At 43.2% G+C, this 17,133-nt stretch overlaps 12 protein-coding genes across 12 annotated transcripts; 6 read left to right on the top strand and 6 right to left on the bottom strand.

Moving 5' to 3' along the window:
- Positions 1-66: 66 nt before the first annotated feature.
- KL911_000331 (uncharacterized protein) lies at positions 67-1,305 on the bottom strand (the record flags this gene model as incomplete). The annotated part of the gene is made up of 1 exon (XM_043198476.1): positions 67-1,305. One exon carries the CDS (start codon positions 1,303-1,305, stop codon positions 67-69), a length of 1,239 nt encoding a protein of 412 aa, XP_043057024.1.
- A 113-nt stretch (positions 1,306-1,418) lies between these two features.
- KL911_000330 (uncharacterized protein) lies at positions 1,419-2,510 on the bottom strand (the record flags this gene model as incomplete). The annotated part of the gene is made up of 1 exon (XM_043198465.1): positions 1,419-2,510. The coding sequence occupies one exon, from the start codon at positions 2,508-2,510 to the stop codon at positions 1,419-1,421; it is 1,092 nt and encodes a 363-aa protein (XP_043057023.1).
- Positions 2,511-2,617: 107 nt separating this feature from the next.
- On the top strand, positions 2,618-3,070 carry KL911_000329 (uncharacterized protein; the record flags this gene model as incomplete). Its single annotated transcript, XM_043198453.1, has 1 exon — positions 2,618-3,070. One exon carries the CDS (start codon positions 2,618-2,620, stop codon positions 3,068-3,070), a length of 453 nt encoding a protein of 150 aa, XP_043057022.1.
- An 83-nt stretch (positions 3,071-3,153) lies between these two features.
- Positions 3,154-4,329, top strand: KL911_000328 (uncharacterized protein; the record flags this gene model as incomplete). Its single annotated transcript, XM_043198442.1, has 1 exon — positions 3,154-4,329. The coding sequence occupies one exon, from the start codon at positions 3,154-3,156 to the stop codon at positions 4,327-4,329; it is 1,176 nt and encodes a 391-aa protein (XP_043057021.1).
- Positions 4,330-4,527: 198 nt separating this feature from the next.
- On the bottom strand, positions 4,528-5,369 carry KL911_000327 (uncharacterized protein; the record flags this gene model as incomplete). Its single annotated transcript, XM_043198431.1, has 2 exons — positions 4,528-4,557; positions 4,620-5,369. The coding sequence occupies 2 exons, from the start codon at positions 5,367-5,369 to the stop codon at positions 4,528-4,530; spliced, it is 780 nt and encodes a 259-aa protein (XP_043057020.1).
- A 339-nt stretch (positions 5,370-5,708) lies between these two features.
- Positions 5,709-8,186, top strand: KL911_000326 (uncharacterized protein; the record flags this gene model as incomplete). The annotated part of the gene is made up of 1 exon (XM_043198420.1): positions 5,709-8,186. One exon carries the CDS (start codon positions 5,709-5,711, stop codon positions 8,184-8,186), a length of 2,478 nt encoding a protein of 825 aa, XP_043057019.1.
- Positions 8,187-8,200: 14 nt separating this feature from the next.
- On the bottom strand, positions 8,201-8,689 carry KL911_000325 (uncharacterized protein; the record flags this gene model as incomplete). Its single annotated transcript, XM_043198409.1, has 1 exon — positions 8,201-8,689. The coding sequence occupies one exon, from the start codon at positions 8,687-8,689 to the stop codon at positions 8,201-8,203; it is 489 nt and encodes a 162-aa protein (XP_043057018.1).
- Positions 8,690-8,816: 127 nt separating this feature from the next.
- Positions 8,817-10,604, top strand: KL911_000324 (uncharacterized protein; the record flags this gene model as incomplete). The annotated part of the gene is made up of 1 exon (XM_043198398.1): positions 8,817-10,604. The coding sequence occupies one exon, from the start codon at positions 8,817-8,819 to the stop codon at positions 10,602-10,604; it is 1,788 nt and encodes a 595-aa protein (XP_043057017.1).
- A 260-nt stretch (positions 10,605-10,864) lies between these two features.
- On the top strand, positions 10,865-12,562 carry KL911_000323 (uncharacterized protein; the record flags this gene model as incomplete). The annotated part of the gene is made up of 1 exon (XM_043198387.1): positions 10,865-12,562. One exon carries the CDS (start codon positions 10,865-10,867, stop codon positions 12,560-12,562), a length of 1,698 nt encoding a protein of 565 aa, XP_043057016.1.
- Positions 12,563-13,001: 439 nt separating this feature from the next.
- On the bottom strand, positions 13,002-14,666 carry KL911_000322 (uncharacterized protein; the record flags this gene model as incomplete). Its single annotated transcript, XM_043198376.1, has 1 exon — positions 13,002-14,666. One exon carries the CDS (start codon positions 14,664-14,666, stop codon positions 13,002-13,004), a length of 1,665 nt encoding a protein of 554 aa, XP_043057015.1.
- A 462-nt stretch (positions 14,667-15,128) lies between these two features.
- Positions 15,129-15,872, bottom strand: KL911_000321 (uncharacterized protein; the record flags this gene model as incomplete). The annotated part of the gene is made up of 1 exon (XM_043198365.1): positions 15,129-15,872. One exon carries the CDS (start codon positions 15,870-15,872, stop codon positions 15,129-15,131), a length of 744 nt encoding a protein of 247 aa, XP_043057014.1.
- A 366-nt stretch (positions 15,873-16,238) lies between these two features.
- Positions 16,239-16,979, top strand: KL911_000320 (uncharacterized protein; the record flags this gene model as incomplete). The annotated part of the gene is made up of 1 exon (XM_043198354.1): positions 16,239-16,979. The coding sequence occupies one exon, from the start codon at positions 16,239-16,241 to the stop codon at positions 16,977-16,979; it is 741 nt and encodes a 246-aa protein (XP_043057013.1).
- Between the last annotated feature and the right edge of the window lie 154 nt (positions 16,980-17,133).

Here is a 17,133-nt window from a genome sequence, read left to right as displayed (position 1 = left end):
AGTTACCAACGTTTATTTGTTTATGTATCACAATTTTTTTATCTAAATTCATGCACGTAACCGCCATCATCCTTTATTCCATGACAACAGGCTCATATCGCCTGACTTCCGGGGATGAACAACATTCACAATCAAGAAAATGAGGGAAAGAACAAAACATATACCTCCTGCCACAATCCAGCTAACTCCCAAAAAGGAGTTCTTGCCTCCAATCACGCTTCTCGTCGACAAATACAGGTATTTTTTGCCCTTATAAGGAGTAACTGGAAAATGGTAGCCCACATCAACCTGGTATGTACCCTCATGAAGCACATCGTGGTCGTTCCTGGAAATCATCTTGGAGAAGAGTGGAAGAGCCGAAGGCTGCATCCAGTTCTGAAATTCGTACCACTCGCTTATGTCTGGCAGGTTGGTATCATTGTAGCCCTCCGGATACATTTTATACCAGTTTGGCGGAGGAACGATTTCAGAGGCATTATATTTCGTCTTCTTGAAGCGATTTTTGTTCGTAGACCAGGCAATGCCTTTTCTGTAGAGCATGTAGTCGTCCGTCGTACCGTTAACAGCGGAAAAAGTGGAAAAGGTGTCATTGAACAAGGAGTTGGCAATCAATCCACAAGGATAGTATTTTTTACCTTCCTTGTTAACCGACAAAGGCTGGCAGTTTTGTCCCACAGTGTCTTTAATAGTGGAAACGGAGGCGGCTTTTCCATTAAGCTGGTCCTCACTGAAGCTTTTCACGTATCTTCTGTGGTTCGCATGGAAATTCTTCAAACGATAGAAGAAGAAGACATGAGGGCCAATGTCGTTTGGTATTTGGAACTGTATTTGGCATATGTCACGTTCTTCGTCGAACCCGTTCCAGTATGAAGATTCGTTGGTAGCCAATTTCCACTGAGGCCTTATTGTGATGTCCTTTTTGAACTGGAATTTGTAATTTTTCTCAGGGATTTCGCTAAAGTAATCACGACTTGCCAGTGTCCTACAGTCACTGTAATCAATCACAAATTCTTGCACATGATGTGATCCGTACAACATTCCACCACCGATGGGAACAAATATTATGGCGATCACAAGAAGTAGCGGAATCACAGTTTTCGGCGTGAGGATAGGATGGTATGCCTTGAGCTTCTGTTGCGTAAAAGCGTTTTCTTTCGGTCTTCTGCTCTTTTTCTTCTCGTGTTCCTCCGACTGGGAGTCACTCAAGTCGTCATCCTCCTCCATCGCATCAAACACCGGATTTTGCCGGTTGTTCAGATCGTCTTCCGATTGGTCCTCTTTGCGCCTTCTGAGTCCCGAAAGCATAATCAAATATCAAGCGAGTTGTTGATTATAATTTTGAGTTTAAAAAAGTCGGTGGTGCAAGGGAGTCATTCATACTTGGTAGCCGTTGAAGATATATATATGTACATCATTATTTACTCAGTCTTGTCGGCTTCTTCGGTCTCTTCTGCAAGTTTTCTCTTCCGTTCAAACTTGAGCGCCTCGAGCTTTTCGAGCTGCGTCTCCTTCTTGCCGATCTTCTGCTGCAAAGCCTCTGCTTCCGAAATAAATGCTTCGTTCTGTTTCACAAGGTCAGAATACTTGGATGAATATGGTAGCTCTGGTGCTCTAGCAACACAATGCGAAAGATACTTGGTGATAGTATAAATATGCTCCAGACCGTAGTACATCTTGATCAAGTTGGATTTCTTGAAGTCTGCAATGTTGAATCCAGCAAAGCCTTGCAATCTATCAAAAGTCTTTTCAACGGCCTTAGTGACCAAGGCATCTGGCTCTCCAAATGTCTCCACCTGGGCTCTTTCGAGGTTGATAAATCCGCAAAGTTCAGTCAACAAGGAGCTTGGCTCGTTCACCTTCTTTCGGTGTTTGCGGTCTGGTCTTCTAACAAATCTGGTTTTCACGTTGAACCATTGTAAAGACGTGATCTTACTCTTCTCAACCTCTAGAGCTCGCAATAAAATGACAGCCTCGGATACGGTTTGGTTGAATCTAAGATTGGATTTATAAGTTTCCAGCTGAAACACAAGACTCAAAGCGTCTGACAACTTGTTAAACTCAGCTGCCTTGTACAAGAATGACTTTATCACCATCTCGTTGAGAAGTTCGGGAGCATGCAAATCGAGCTTGGTTATTACAGGAAATAGATCATCGAGCTCTGCAGGCAGTAACAGTCCATCGATGAAAAAAGAAAATCTCAGTCTTGATGGTGCCCCGGGAACCGGTTTTGGTGTCAGTGGTCTTCCTTCAAGATCTATCGCGTTTCTGTTCAGCATCGCTAAGTGGTCATCTTTCGTGTACACGATATCTCTAACTCTTGGGGTCAGCGATTTGTAGTAAAGGTAATCGTCCACATTATCCTTGATTTCGTAATACCTGTCGCCTGGAATCCGATTCGCCAGTTGCGCAGTTGTGACTAGTCTTATAAACGGCTGCAAGGGAAACTGACGAGCCACCAAAGGTCGGCACAGATTTAGCATGCTGGTCGATGTTGGTAAATTTTTCAGCATTTTTTGAATACGCAGACTTCAGATGTCCGATGACGTAAGCTGGCCTTGTACTTTTCTCGAATAAAAAAAAATGGCAAATAGTCGCAACACAATTATTTCAGCTGAACATGTCGGATTGGGATTCTGTTACAGTCATCGGGAGAAAAGCCAGAATTGGTGGTTCCGGCCCAAAGGAGAGAGTTGTTAAGACCGAGTCGCAGTTGAATGCTGCCAGAAGATCCGGTGCGGTGGTCGCTGTTGAGAAGAAATACAGAGGTGCCAACGCTAAGGGCGATCCAGAAGGACAAAGATTGACCAAAATCGACAGAACTGACGATATTGTTGCTCCTAAGAAGTTAGATCTCACTGTCGGTAAAGCCATTCAACAAGCCAGACAGGACAAGAAGATGACACAGAAGGACTTGGCCACTAAAGTTAACGAGAAACAAAATGTGATCAACGACTACGAGGCTGGCAGAGCCATTCCTAACCAGCAATTGTTAGCCAAGTTGGAGAGAGCTCTGGGTGTGAAGTTGAGAGGAAAGGACATAGGAGCTCCTCTCTTCGGAAAGAAGAAATAGTCAGTCGGTGTTAGCATGTAGATTTAATTTAATGGATGAATGGGCCACAAAATATTTTTTTTCTCTCTACAAATAATACTAGTATGACGACCATCCACAAGATCGATTTGGGCATCACCCCCGAAGAGAGTTTTTCCCTGTCCAACAAGGGAATCAAATTTGACTCTTTGAAGGACATCCAGCCATATTTGGAAGAACTGGCCTCCAAAAAAGACCTCAAATTGATCGATATCTCTGGAAACACCATTTCGCCAGAGTGCTCGAAATACCTCGCTGCCGAGATCAAGAAGTTTTCTTCGACGCTGCTCCATCTCAACTTGCAAGATATATACACGTCTCGTGACAAGAATGAGATTCCAGCTTCTTTGAAAGAATTCTTCCCAGTCATTTTGGAATGCTCATCCTTGAAAGTGCTAAATTTGAGTGATAATGCCTTAGGCCAGGACACCATTGACATTCTTGAAGACTTCTTATCTTCTGCAAAATCTGTGGAACACCTCATTTTAACGAACAACGGTTTGGGGCCTTTCTCTGGCGCCAGGGTCGGAAAAGCCCTTTACAGACTGGCCAAGTTGAAGGAGAAGGAAAACGCACCTTCTCTCAAGACTTTCTGGTGCGGCCGTAACAGACTCGAAAACGGCTCGGTTGACTATCTGGCAATTGGCTTCAAGGCAAATTCCGACTTACAAGAGATCAGATTATATCAAAATGGTATTAGACCGCAAGGGATTGCAAAATTAATTAATCAGGGTTTAGCATATCTTAACAATCTTAAAGTTCTTGACTTGCAAGACAACACGTTCACTGTTCCGGGATCTTTGGCTTTAGCATCTGCTTTGCCAAAGTGGCCGGAATTGACAGAGTTGAATGTCAACGACTGTCTTCTGAAGAGTACAGGATGTCTCAAGGTGATGCAAGGGCTGGCAACCCTGAAAGACTCTAAACTTGAAACTCTCAAACTACAGTACAACGAGCTTGAGTCTGATTCCTTAGAAGTGCTGGCCAGGGTTGTTCCCTCTTTGAGCGCGCTAAAGCTGTTAGAGTTGAACGGTAATCGTTTCGAAGAAGATTCTGAGCTGATTGAACAAATCGCTGAGACTTTTGAGAACAGAAGATTGGGTGAGTTAGATGAGCTGGATGATTTGGAAGAGCCAGGTTCTGAAGAGGAAGAAGACGAGGACGAAGATGAAGAAGAAGAGGTCCAGGAGGATAAAGATCTGTCGAAATTAGAGGCAGAGTTGGCATCCACGCATATTTAAGAGTTTCGTAAGTACTCCTTTGTTACTTCATTCTTAAAGTTAGTGATAAGCCGATCCTTTTTGATCCATTTCCTTTCTAGCCACTTTTCTAATTTGTTTCTCTTTAATGGGATCCTGCTCATCATTTTAGCATGAACATGGACCTTGATGTTGATTTTCCCTTCATATAGACCAAAGGCTTCAAGAAGGTTTGGTGCGTCAAACGATATATTCCCCTGCGGTGTTTTTCTGTAGTATATAATGGATGTATCGTACAGCCTTGTGAATTGTGTTTTGTGGAGCCCGGATACGGCGTTCGCAAAGCTTGAGTATCTAGGATATAGCAGATTATTCAAGACCGGCAGATAGAATTTTTCGGACAAGCCTTGTTGCAGTTTGGCGTCCTTCTTGGTGAAAATGTTGACCTCAGGGAATGTAACGAGCCAATCTACCACCTCTGAATCAAGCAGGTCCCTGAATACAAATCCCAACGTTTCGTCATTGAGTTCCCAATTCTCATCTGCCTGGAACACATTTCTAAATACCCTAAAACTCGGAATAAACCAAATGGCATACCACGTAAAGAAGCTGATTCGAGGAAGCAGGATCGAAGAGAGATCTTGGGCGAATATTTTCTCGGGCTCCCCTTTCTTTTCGTTTTTTCGAGCCGCCTCCAATTCAGATGGTTTTCGAGTAGACTTGAGAACTAGATAAGGGTAGATGATATAATCAATCAGGGATGCGTGGTTGCTGATGAAAAGTGCATTCTCGGTTTCTAGCTCATCTCCAGTGATCTCAACCTGAATGTTATTCAGCTCGAGGATATAAATGCAAAGGGTCCAGAACCCTGCTGCAAAGTATCTCTTATAGGAAAATCTAGTTTGAGGTATTAGGTATTTAACGCCAATTGTCGCCGCTGAAAAGATCTCATAGACTACAAAATATGATAATAACATGGTCACAAAACAAAGGCACCTTGTGACTCTCATGTAGTTAGATGTTGATGATAGCTGCTGTTTCAAAGTTTGGACTCCAATATGGTCTAGAAGCTCGCTCTTCATTGTACAACTGAGGGATTAATCCTGTTTCTATGATGTTGATAAAATATCCCTCCTAATGGGGAAAAATGGGTACCGAATATTTTATTTCGGAAGGAGTCGTCTCTTCCACCAAAAATAAGCTTTTAAGAATCAGATTCCTTTGACGTCTTTTGCCACTTAATTCCTCTGTCAGATATGCTGGCTTATTGGTAATCGTAGGCTAGTCGTTTGGTTTGTCTGATGCAGACATGGACAAGGACTGACGTGAAACTTGAGTCACACACCCTTACATCTGATAGCACAAGCTCAAAAAAATTCAAAAAAAATTTGATCAGAAGGTAATAGAGCACATATTCTAGCATGTCGAGAATCATAGTCAAGGGGTTGCCCCTGTACTTCAGTGAGGATAAACTTAAAACACGTTTTCAGGAAAAAGGAGTGGTGACGGATGTGAAGGTGGTCAGAAATAGACAAGGTGAATCAAGGCGATTTGCATTCATAGGATATAGATCCCAACAGGATGCCGAGAACGCGGTCAAATACTTTGACAAAACATTCATTGATACTGCCAGGATATCTGTTCAGCTGGCCAAAACATTCAGCGATCCAACTGTCCCCATTCCGTGGAGAGAAAAGCGGTTGCAAGCCAAAAGACAGTTACAAGAAACTGAAGAGAAATTGAGGAAACTTGAAGAGATACAAAATAAGCGCAGGCACAAGCATACGAAGAAGGGAGTTGATGCCTTTATTGAAGACCAAGTAAACTCCAATCCCAAACTTCAAGAGTTCTTAGAAGCTTCCAAGCCTAGTGTTCAGCAAAAATCTTGGAAGAACGAGGATCTTCTTTTGAGCGCCAAATCAGAGAAGTCAACAGAGTCGCGATTAGAATCTCAAGCTGCAGAAAATGCTAGTGATGATGAATACGAGGAGTTTAACGGGTTTCAGAGCAAGGAAGAGGATGCCGAAAAAATGATCACATTGGATGAAGCTGAAAACGTAGAAGCAGAGGTTGACTATGCACAAGATGATAAGCAAGAGGAAGTGAAACAGAGCGCTGAAATGGATGATTTGGAATGGTTCAAATTGAGGAGGAAAAGAATCAAAGATGATGAAGTTACCGAAGAGCCTAAAGAACCACAAGATCTTAAAGAAACCAGTGGTGCTCAGATGGCGGAAGCTGAACATAATGTGTCACATCAATCAGAGTATGAAGAAGAGCCCCAGCTCGATGAGCAGGATAAAGCCATACAGCGTATATCACAAACGGGAAGATTGTTTCTTAGGAACATTCTTTATTCGGCTACTGAAGACGATTTCCGTGAACTTTTCGGTCCATATGGATCTCTGGATGAGGTTCACATTGCGGTTGACACAAGGACTGGAAATTCGAAAGGTTTTGCATATGTCAAATTTACCTCTCCGGACGACGCTGTCAAGGCATACTTAGAATTGGACAAACAAATCTTCCAAGGCAGACTACTTCACATCCTTCCTGCCGAAGCTAAAAAAGATCACACGCTGACCGATTTCGATCTTGCCAATCTTCCTCTCAAGAAGCAGAGGGAGTTGAAGAAAAAGTATGAGGCTTCCAAAGCGCAGTTTAGCTGGAACTCTCTCTATATGAATAACGATGCTGTCCTTGAGAGCGTGGCTAGCAAGATGGGTATTTCGAAAGGGGAGTTGATCGATCCCACAAGCAGCAGTTCTGCTGTAAAACAGGCTTTGGCGGAGGCCCATGTTATCGGGGATGTCAGGAAGTACTTTGAGGATAAAGGTGTTGATTTGACCAGCTTCAACACTAAAGAACGCGATGATAAGGTGATTTTGGTGAAGAACTTTCAGCACGGTACCACCAAGGAGGAGATTGGTGAGCTCTTCTCCGCCTACGGACAACTTAATAGACTACTGATGCCTCCTGCCGGAACCATCGCCATTGTTGAGTTCCGTGACGCTCCTGCTGCGAGAGCTGCATTTTGCAAGCTCGCCTTTAGACGTCTCGGAAAGTCGATTCTGTATCTTGAGAAGGGTCCAAAGAACTTGTTCACTCAAGAAGCTTCGACCGAGCAACTTGACAACGTCTCTAAAACCGAATCGAAAGCCGACACCACGGAAATCATGGATATTGACAACGAAGACGATGTGGAAATATCTGGTCCTACTGTCTCTGTGTTCGTGAAGAACTTGAATTTCAGCACCACTACAAGCGAATTAACTGCAACTTTCAAAAGCTTGCCTGGCTTCGTCGTCGCAGTTGTTAGGACGCGTCCAGACCCAAAGCACACAGGAAAGATGCAGAGTATGGGCTTTGGATTTGTGGAGTTCAAAACCAAGGAGCAGGCAGAGAACGCTATCAAGATAATGAACGGACATCTTTTAGACGGCCACCAGCTGCAACTGAAGCTCTCACATAGAGTAAGTCAACGAGAATCGGAAGACGCATCTGCCAAGAAAGGAAAGAAGTCACCAAAGATTATAGTGAAGAACTTAGCTTTCGAATCTACCAGGAACGATATTTTCGAGTTGTTTAGTCCATTTGGCAACCTCAAATCTGTCAGAGTGCCTAAGAAGTTTGACAAGTCCGCGAGAGGATTTGCTTTCGTCGAGTTTAGTACGCTCAAGGAGGCCGAAAGCGCTATGGATCAATTACAGGGCGTTCATTTGCTTGGCCGTAGGTTAGTGATGGACTTTGCCAATGCCGAGAGCAAGGATGCGGAAGAAGAGATCGAGAGGATGACAAAGAAGGCCAAGTTCCAAACGGGTGTCAGGAAAATGGCCCAGCTTCGTGAAAGTCATACCGGCAAGCGAAAACTCGACTTGGAAGACGAGTCCGAGATGTAATATAGGTACGTTTATTATTGCTTATTTTGTTTAATGAGGCCTTCGTTTACGACGAAATAGTTTTCCTCGTGCTGCGACGTCAGGCTGAGCGAGTTCCAAGATTCTTCTGGTTCTCCTTTTTCCAGTTCTGCGGCGCTATTTTCTATCTCAGAAACGATATCATCGAATGTGAGCTCTTCAGAGTCCTCAACCAGTCTTTTAAGCTCGCCGGAACTTGTAGCATCCTCCAGCTGAGAAACGAACTTTAAATGATCATTTAGCGACAGAATGAGTTCCTTTTTTTCCTGATCTGAAATGTCTTGTGATAGGCCTGAAAGATTCAGCAGCTTGCTGAGTATGTATGGATCAACCATGGAATGCGACCTGCTGGTTGCTGACGTTGGGGGCGTGGAAAAAAGATCGTCTATGTCTGTTTCATTTTTTAGCTTTCGAATAATGGAATAATGGTGGTGAATTGCAGTTACGTGCAAAATGCGTGTCTGGAGACCGATTACTCGTAGCATCTTCAATAGCTAAAGACTATTATTAGATGATCAATTTTATCTACTGTGTGTACCAACCAATCTGAAAAATTTATTTTAATTTTTTTTCCCTGTAATATCTACTCTGAGTAAAGTATCATCGCTAACCATGGGAAAGGTCAAAAAGAAGGGAACTTCCGGAAACGCCAAGAATTTCATCACCAGAACACAGGCAATCAAGAAACTTCAGGTTTCGCTAGCCGATTTCCGTCGCTTGTGTATCTTCAAGGGAATTTATCCTAGAGAACCAAGAAACAAGAAGAAAGCTAATAAGGGATCGACGGCTCCTGTGACATTCTACTACACTAAGGATATTCAATATCTTATGCACGAGCCAATTCTGGCCAAGTTTAGAGAACACAAGACTTTCTCAAAGAAGCTCACCAAGGCACTTGGTAGGGGTGAAGTCAGTGATGCCAAGAGGCTTGAGGAGAACAAGCCGAAGTACAAGCTAGATAAAATTGTCAAGGAAAGATACCCGTCATTCCTTGATGCCCTGAGAGACTTGGATGATTGTTTGAATATGCTTTTCTTGTTCAGTAATATGCCTGCTACTGATAAGGTGAGTGCTAGAATCACCTCGGAGGCTTCGAAATTGACCAACCAATGGATGGCCTACATTGCTAGAGAACGCCTTTTGAAGAAGGTTTTTGTTTCTATCAAAGGAGTGTACTACTCTGCTAGTGTCAAAGGACAGGAGGTGATCTGGCTGGTTCCTTTCAAATTCCCACAAAATATCCCTACGGACATTGACTTTAGGATAATGCTGACGTTCCTTGAATTCTACTCCACTTTACTGCATTTTGTGCTTTACAAGCTTTACACTGACGCCGAACTTGTTTATCCACCGAAAATCGACAGCACTAAGATGAAAGGGATTGGTGGACTTTCAGCATACATTTTAGAGACTAAGGGTAGCGATCCAGTGCTACCAACCGACAAGCCGGAAGAAACTGAGGAGACCAAACTTACGAAAGAAGAGATAAACAGAGCATTAGCTGCTGACAGCGAGAACAAGACCGAAGAGTCTCGGGACGTTGATGAGGAAGAGGAGAAGGAAATCGAGCTGGACGAGTTCAAGGATGTGAACAAAAACACTGGAGATATCTTGGCACAGCCTTCGAAATACACAAGCAGTACAAGCACCTTGTTGTCCAAGTTTGTGTTCTTCATTGGAAGGGAGGTTCCTTTGGACATTTTGGAGTTTGTGATTCTCTCTGCCGGGGGTAAGGTGATTAGCGAGGCTGCTCTAGATGAGGCCAAACTAAATGGTCGCAAAGTTGCTTTCGACTTGGGCGCCGTGACCCATCAGATTGTCGACAGGCCAAAGGTTGCTAACAAGGTTCAAGGCCGCACATACGTCCAGCCTCAATGGGTCTTTGACTGCGTTAATAAAGGAGAGCTCCTGAATGTGAATGATTATGCACCAGGTGAGACCCTGCCGCCTCATTTGTCTCCTTGGGGAGACGGTGGAATTTACAATCCAGATACAACGGCCAAGGAGGTGGAAGAGGAAGTCGGAGCCGAGGAAGAAGATGGTGAAGAGGAGGACGAAGAGGACGTGGAGGACGAAGATGAAGAAGACGAAGATGAGGAAGACGAAGAACTTGCTGAGCAAAGAGAATTGGAGCTTGAGGCTAAGGGCGTCAAGTATTCTGAGGCAGAAAACAAGAAGAAGAGAACCATCTCAGAAGCCGAGAAACAAGCTAAGGAGGCCAAGGAAGAAAAGGAGCTCAAGATGATAATGATGTCCAACAAACAGAAGAAGCTCTACAAGAAAATGCAGTATGGCATTGAGAAGCAAGAGGCTCGTAAGGAGGAATTGCAAGCCAAGAAACAGAAGCTTGACAAGACCAAGAAAAAACTCAGCGAGCTCAGCAAGAGTAAGAATAAATAGATTACGTTAATTGATTGAGAAAATTTAGGCTTGTTTTAAGGTTCCGACTTTTTTTTATGAGCACGCACTGCCCTCCTAATCAACCCCAGGGAAAGGAAAAATCGACAATAAATTTCGAATCGTCAGTTTTAGGTAATTCTAATAATATTATGGCTTTTAGTGTGCCAATCATTGATTAACTCCCCACCGTTAACTACAGGAGACACTGAAACTTAAGTGGTACTAGAGACTTGTGTGCAGTTCACAGGAAGGCTTGATCCATGAACAACGGTTCGACTAACGGAGGCTCACCATCTCGGTCTCATCCCAGGCAGCAAAATGGGCAAAATCAACAAGTGCAATATATTAATATGGGTATTCCGGCGCAGTATGGTCCTAGCCAGATGGGGACCCAGGTAAATCATCCTCAGATGATGTCTGCAGGTGATAATGTCGGATTAAATGCGTCAAGCTCTCATCCCTCCACCCCTAACGGGCTACCCCAAGGAACATCACTCGCGTCGCAAAAACAACATGGCTCCACAGATAATAAGAGGCCTCAGCAGCAGACTCAACAACAATGGAAGCAGATCCAGGGGCTGCATAACGGCGGGATAAGCACGAACACGATGGCCGCTGCTGCGGCATCCGCAATGATGGGAAGACCAGGCGTCATGTCTCAACAGCAACTTTCCGCATTACAACAGCTTCAAGCCACCTATGGCCATCTACAGAACTCTTTGTATCGACCGCTAGATGATCAGCCCAAACCTGTCCCTGGGGTACCTATGCAGCCAGGAGCTGTCAAGGGGCAAGCTCGAGATCAAAATGCTTCCTACCCTGCGCTGGGCCAGGCGCCGTCTACTGGCCATGGGGCTCAGATGACTCATTCGGAGCTTAACAACTCCAACGATATCAAAAAGAATATTGCAAATATTGCCATCATTCGCCTTTTCGAGTTGACAGAGAAACTTTGTGTGAGAGCCGATTCAGAAAATTTGGAATACTGGAGGAAAGTCATGGAGGAGTACTTTAGCGAGTCGGCAGTGGCTACTTTGACTCTGAAACACGGCAACGAGGGAAGATTTTACACGTTTACTTTTTCGCTTTTTGCCCGGATCATTTACACCATAGCTCTTTCCGGGGTAGGTTTTTTTGAAATATCTCACAACCTTATACGGGCTAACGTGTTGCCCAACGGATCAACTCATCTGGAATGTTCGCGATTAATTTTGAGAAACTGGTATTTGGACGGTTCCTATGTTACGCTTTATGGAGTGACTAAAATACAATTCAGCAGACAACTCAAAATTGAAAAGATTGACATATCGATCTACCGTACTTCTGCAGGTCTTGAGCTCGGAACTATCGACAAGTTTCTGGCAAAGAACGAATTCATTGATTCAAAAAGCATCAGACAGAATTTTTCTGCTTTCAAAGGACTAAGCAACTTTGGTCTCCAGGAGAATGTCATGAGAGTCATGCAGGTTGGAGATGTTATGACCCTTGTGAAACCTCTGATGCACTTCCACGCTTTATCGAGGTCCAACTCACCGATAACGTCTCTTGAAGCGTTCAATAAATCCACATCCAACGAATTGAGTGCTCTCGAGAAGATGACAAGTCAGTTCCAGCAAGCTCAGATGCGCTCACAACAACAGGCAGGACTAAAAAGGCAGAAATTTCAGCAACACCAATTCCAGGACCCAGCTGCTCAGATGCCTAAAAGTGCGTTTACACAGGCTAACAAAGCTGCTTCCCAGAAGCCCCCTTCTCCTAACCGCCTTTCGAAAAAGAAGCTTGACGAAGTCGGATTGAACAAACTGGACTTGGCAAACTCTACGTTAAACAAACGCCGAAAAATGGTTAATGGTCCTGCTTCCAACTCGCAACCTCCTAACGGACAGTCTGGAACATCCAGTGAAAATGCACTTAACAACGGTGAGGTAAGTCCCAAGACTGTGGAAAGCGGGAAATAGATATTAATTGTGTAACCTTAGTGTGATACTACTTGTTGTAATCGAATTGCATGTTCGTTTTTGATAATTCAGGAAAAAATTAAAATCTGAGGCCAACAGGAATCGAACCTGCAACCCTTCGATTGCACGAATCCGTAGATTTGACTGGAGTCGAAAGCTCTACCATTGAGCCATAGCCCCCGATTTCCAAATTTCCGGCCCCCTCACGAAGATGTGGGAATGCTTTCTCCATCATTCGGATTACTCTAGATTACTCAAGTTGAAAAGCATCTCAGACCTTCGTCATGACAAACTCTCCTTTGGTAAGGGAAGTTCAGCGTAGTTATTTCAGGGGATATACGAGATTTTAGATTTCAGCAAATTTAAATCTGAAGGTTAATTTAAATGTATGCTATGGACTTATAGGATGATGAATGAGTCGTCGTCGTGCACTTGGCAATCAACTCAGGCATGTATCATTACTCCATATTTTGAGGCAGCTATGCGCAAATTCAATGAAAACCACACTTTGCCAGTCATTCATGATATCGTACAGCTTTTGAATCACCTTGGCTAATTGACTGTTGACATTCTTTTCTACCTCAATACTGATAAACTTCACATCAAGCATAAGGTTTGTAAAGCATGGAGTCAGCTTTTCGCTGAGCTCTAGGCGAGCTGTAGAAATTTCTGACCCTAATTCTTCGGGCGTTAATTTTGAGACCGATTTGTGGCTAGACGGGGATCTCGCATGAATCTTGTTTGATGATGCAGATGAAGATGTTCCGGCAATGGCTGTCTTCCAGTTCCCCTGATTGCTTTTATCCAGTGTAGAATTGTTATCGTGATCTCTGATGAAGCTTTCATCGTCGTTGTCCTTGTGCAGCTGCTCGTTGATTATGATAAGAGATGATTCGTCCAACTGTTTGCGCTTCTGCTTTTTCATTTTCAGCTCATTTATTGCTCTGTTCAGGCTTGGAGAATCGACAGAATTATCATGCAACACCTGGTTGAGTTTAAACTCTGATGTCACTCGTTCTATCAAACTTTTAAGTCGGATCTGCTTTTTCACAATGATTTCTTGCAGATGGGATAATTGCAACTCTTTAAGCTTTCTATAATGAAGTAGACGTAAAATCGCAACTAACGTAAGGCGTAATATAATCAATGGTTCGTAGATCTTGACTGTGATGGACTTTGTTAAGATCTCAATATTCAAAAAGGTTAAATCGATCTTGTTTCCAAATTCCTCGATATATTTCTGTTGATCCTCCAAGATACTGAATATATTGAAGAATCCGCCAAGTTCGACCATGGCTAAGCGGTTTTTTTCAAAATCTTTGATGAGTTTTTTGCATATTTGTTCCAGCCCCTGGACTCTTTGCAACAAAAGCTTAGTCTTTTTCTCCAATGGCACAAATATCCGTGAATTGAGGCTTGAATTGTACTTCGTCGCAAGTCCAAGAGGCGGGATTGGTAGGTAGACTAAATATGGGTTGGGTATGGTTGGATTTCTGGGCGAAGTTAGCAGCACAGATTTCGAAGATAAGCTGGCAACATGCCCAGACTTTACCACCTGATGCCAGTTTCTTTGTGAAGGTTCCAGGAATCTGACAAGAACTTCCGCTTGTCTAATTTCAGGATCGGATATAAGCTCTGTGAGAAAGTACTGAAGTAGTCGAATTCGTCTGTATATTATCTTTGTGTCTGATTTGTAGGTGAATGGATTCTTGATCAGTCGCCCCAGCGAATGTTTTTCTGGAATTGGTGGTATCACTTTCGCCTGAAACAGTTTTGTGAGGTGAGAACGAAGGAAAACGAAATCTGTGTAGCGGCGCAACACGCTGTTGGACATGTATTCTATTTTGTAGTATACTGTTGTGATGTTCTTGAAATCTCGCAAAACTTCATAGTTTGTAATCACAACGTTTGTATTATCCGAAGTTTGAGCTGATATGTGACTGACAAGAGGCTGGCTATCCACAGATTGGACTCCTAAACTAGCTCCGCTGGTGTTGCTGTCTTGTGGCTCTACATGTTCAGTGGTTGTGCTTATCCCATTAGAGTAAAAGTGATTGGAGCCTGCAAATGGGTTGTTGTCATTGCTAAACTCATCGTAATCCATTGAGAGACGTAAACAGGTCCATAAAATTTATTTTGCCTTCGTGGGGGAGAATATAGATTATATCAAAAAAAGTTCATCATTTATCATTTTTGGAATGAGCGATCTGGAAGAAACAAAAAAGGTGGACCGTAAGTCATCAAAGATAAACAACTAACAATTCAGCAATTCTCAAGTCCTCGGACATGGTAAGTGGTAGTTTCAATGTCTAACAAATCAGTCCACGGATATGCAGGAATTCGTTTTCGATTTGACTGAAAAGGCCTTGCAATCGTACAAGAAAAATGCAGAACTATCAGCATATCTCAAAAAAGAGATGGACAAGCAGTATGGAACTACCTGGCACTGCATAGTGGGAAAGAACTTTGGATCGTTTGTTTCTCACGAAGCAGGAAACTTCATTTATTTTTACATTGGAGATAGAGCTTTTCAATTGTTTAAGACGAGCTAAGCATATATAATCAGTCAGCGGCCAAAGATACCGCTTTTCAAATTCTCATTACGTCGCTTCAGAGGACTGATACCTATGGGTGCTGGAGCTTTCAATGAGACAGAATTGCGTTCTTGAGTCTGTTTGATCCGTTTGTAAATAGGCGAAGTAAACTCATCGTCCGTTTGTATTGACGGAGACGAATCGTGCGCGGAGGTTTCTAAATTTTTACGCTTTAGTTGGATTTTTGGGCGGACAACTGTTTTGAGATCGGGCAATGCATCATCCTCGTTGTCGTCATCATCCTCAAAAATAGACCGTGTTTTGGCAGACACACTCTGTGGTGTGTTTGTTGCTTTGAGTAGCGTCTTGCGCACGCTAGATGGTGTTGTCACACGTGCTGAGACAGGAGTACTTGTTTTAGAAGGAAATGCTTTAATAGGGGTATTTGTTGACAAGCTAGATTTAACGGCTGTTTTACCGGCACGAACAGCAACGGGCCTAAGACCGCTTGATCTCGATGACGAAAAAGGCACTTGTTTTTGTTTCGCTGTTCGCCGCAAATTGTTCAGCTCCTTGAGTGTTTGGCTATGTCGCTGTTCCGCGTCGTTAATAACTTGTATGACGTTAATAAGTTGCGAGATAGTTTTGATCCAATCAAGTCGACGCGTATTTAGTTGTTCAAGTTCCCAAAGCTTGCCACAAGCGGCATGATAAGCGTGGAAGTCTGCCAAAAGATCCGTCCTTATGTCAGGAAAATCGTTGGGTACATTGTCCATATTGTCACAATTTCTTAAAGATAAACAAAAAATTAGTTACCGCAGCCCAAAAAAAAATACATCATTTGATAGCGATCTCTACAATGAAGGCGATTGCTTAACTCAGGGTGGCAAGGTATACGAGAAAAGTCATGCACGAATATCCACCTAAAACAAGCTTCACAATAACTAACTTTGGGCCGGACCCTGCTATTATATCCTTTTCTTCACTCACTCACTATCAGTCTCGCGCATGACTGCACTGGGTACTTCTGATTTCAAAGTGCATAGGTTGTGCACTTACTAAGAAATATGCTAAGAAGATCTAAATTTGATTCCCCACTTTTTTTTTGCTCGATACATTGAGGGGACAAATACTTTCTCTTCATGTTTAGACCATTGAGATCCAAATGTCTTACGCTCCAATCACTCAGACTTGGTACCGGAATAAGAGGAATCCACTCATCCAAGCCGCTGCTGACTTTCAACCTCTCTGCTGAGCAGAAATGTCGGGAGTTACTGGACTCGTTCAAAGATTATGACCACATCTTCCAGAACGAAGACGGATCAAGCCGAAAGCCTCCAGAAGAAGAGCTCAAGAGGATCGCATATTTGAATAGTTATGCAGGTAGACGGAATTTAGGAATTGTCGAGGCTTTCAGGTTGCCGAAAGAGCACCAAAAGTTATACTCAGCAAACGACAAGGACCTAGCCAAATTAAAAGCATCCTCGGGACTCATCATTGACAAAATCCCGTACGAAGATACTGCTACAGGAGAAATAAAGTGGAAGATAGTGAGGGAAGGTGACCAGAAGGAAGGGTGGGAAAATATTGCGCATTATTTATTTGTTCCTGGATGCATTGCCCTGCTCGTTGCTATCATTTGGAGAGACGATATGGACGTTTCGGAATGGGCCAGACGTGAATTGTTGTACCGGGTGCGCAGCAAGGCGGAGAAAGACAATGACACTGCTGTTTTGGATACATTTGAGAAATATGGCAATCCAGAATCGTACGAGTTTGATTACGTTGGCTTCCAAAAAGATGACCAAATTATTGTCGAGAGAATACTAAGTGGCGAGTACGATCGCCTCGCCAAACTGAGACGCAGAGTCCATCAGGACTAGCGGCTGATTCTTATTTATCTTAACTTTATTTATTATTTCAACTCAATGGTACATTGTTAGTATACATTATGCTAGAACGCAATTCGGATAAATTGTATAAAAAAGTGTTTAACCTTTTCGGAGTTTCCGTCCGGAACAGTTAATTTTCTCTCTA

The sequence above is a fragment of the Ogataea haglerorum genome, assembly GCF_019207285.1.
Source record: "Ogataea haglerorum isolate 81-453-3 chromosome Unknown 81-453-3_NODE_1_length_915391_cov_96.871712, whole genome shotgun sequence".
In the NCBI taxonomy this organism is placed as follows: domain Eukaryota; kingdom Fungi; phylum Ascomycota; class Pichiomycetes; order Pichiales; family Pichiaceae; genus Ogataea; species Ogataea haglerorum.
The sequence above is the reverse complement of the archived record's forward strand: the minus strand, read 5'-3'. Positions and strand labels throughout refer to the sequence as shown.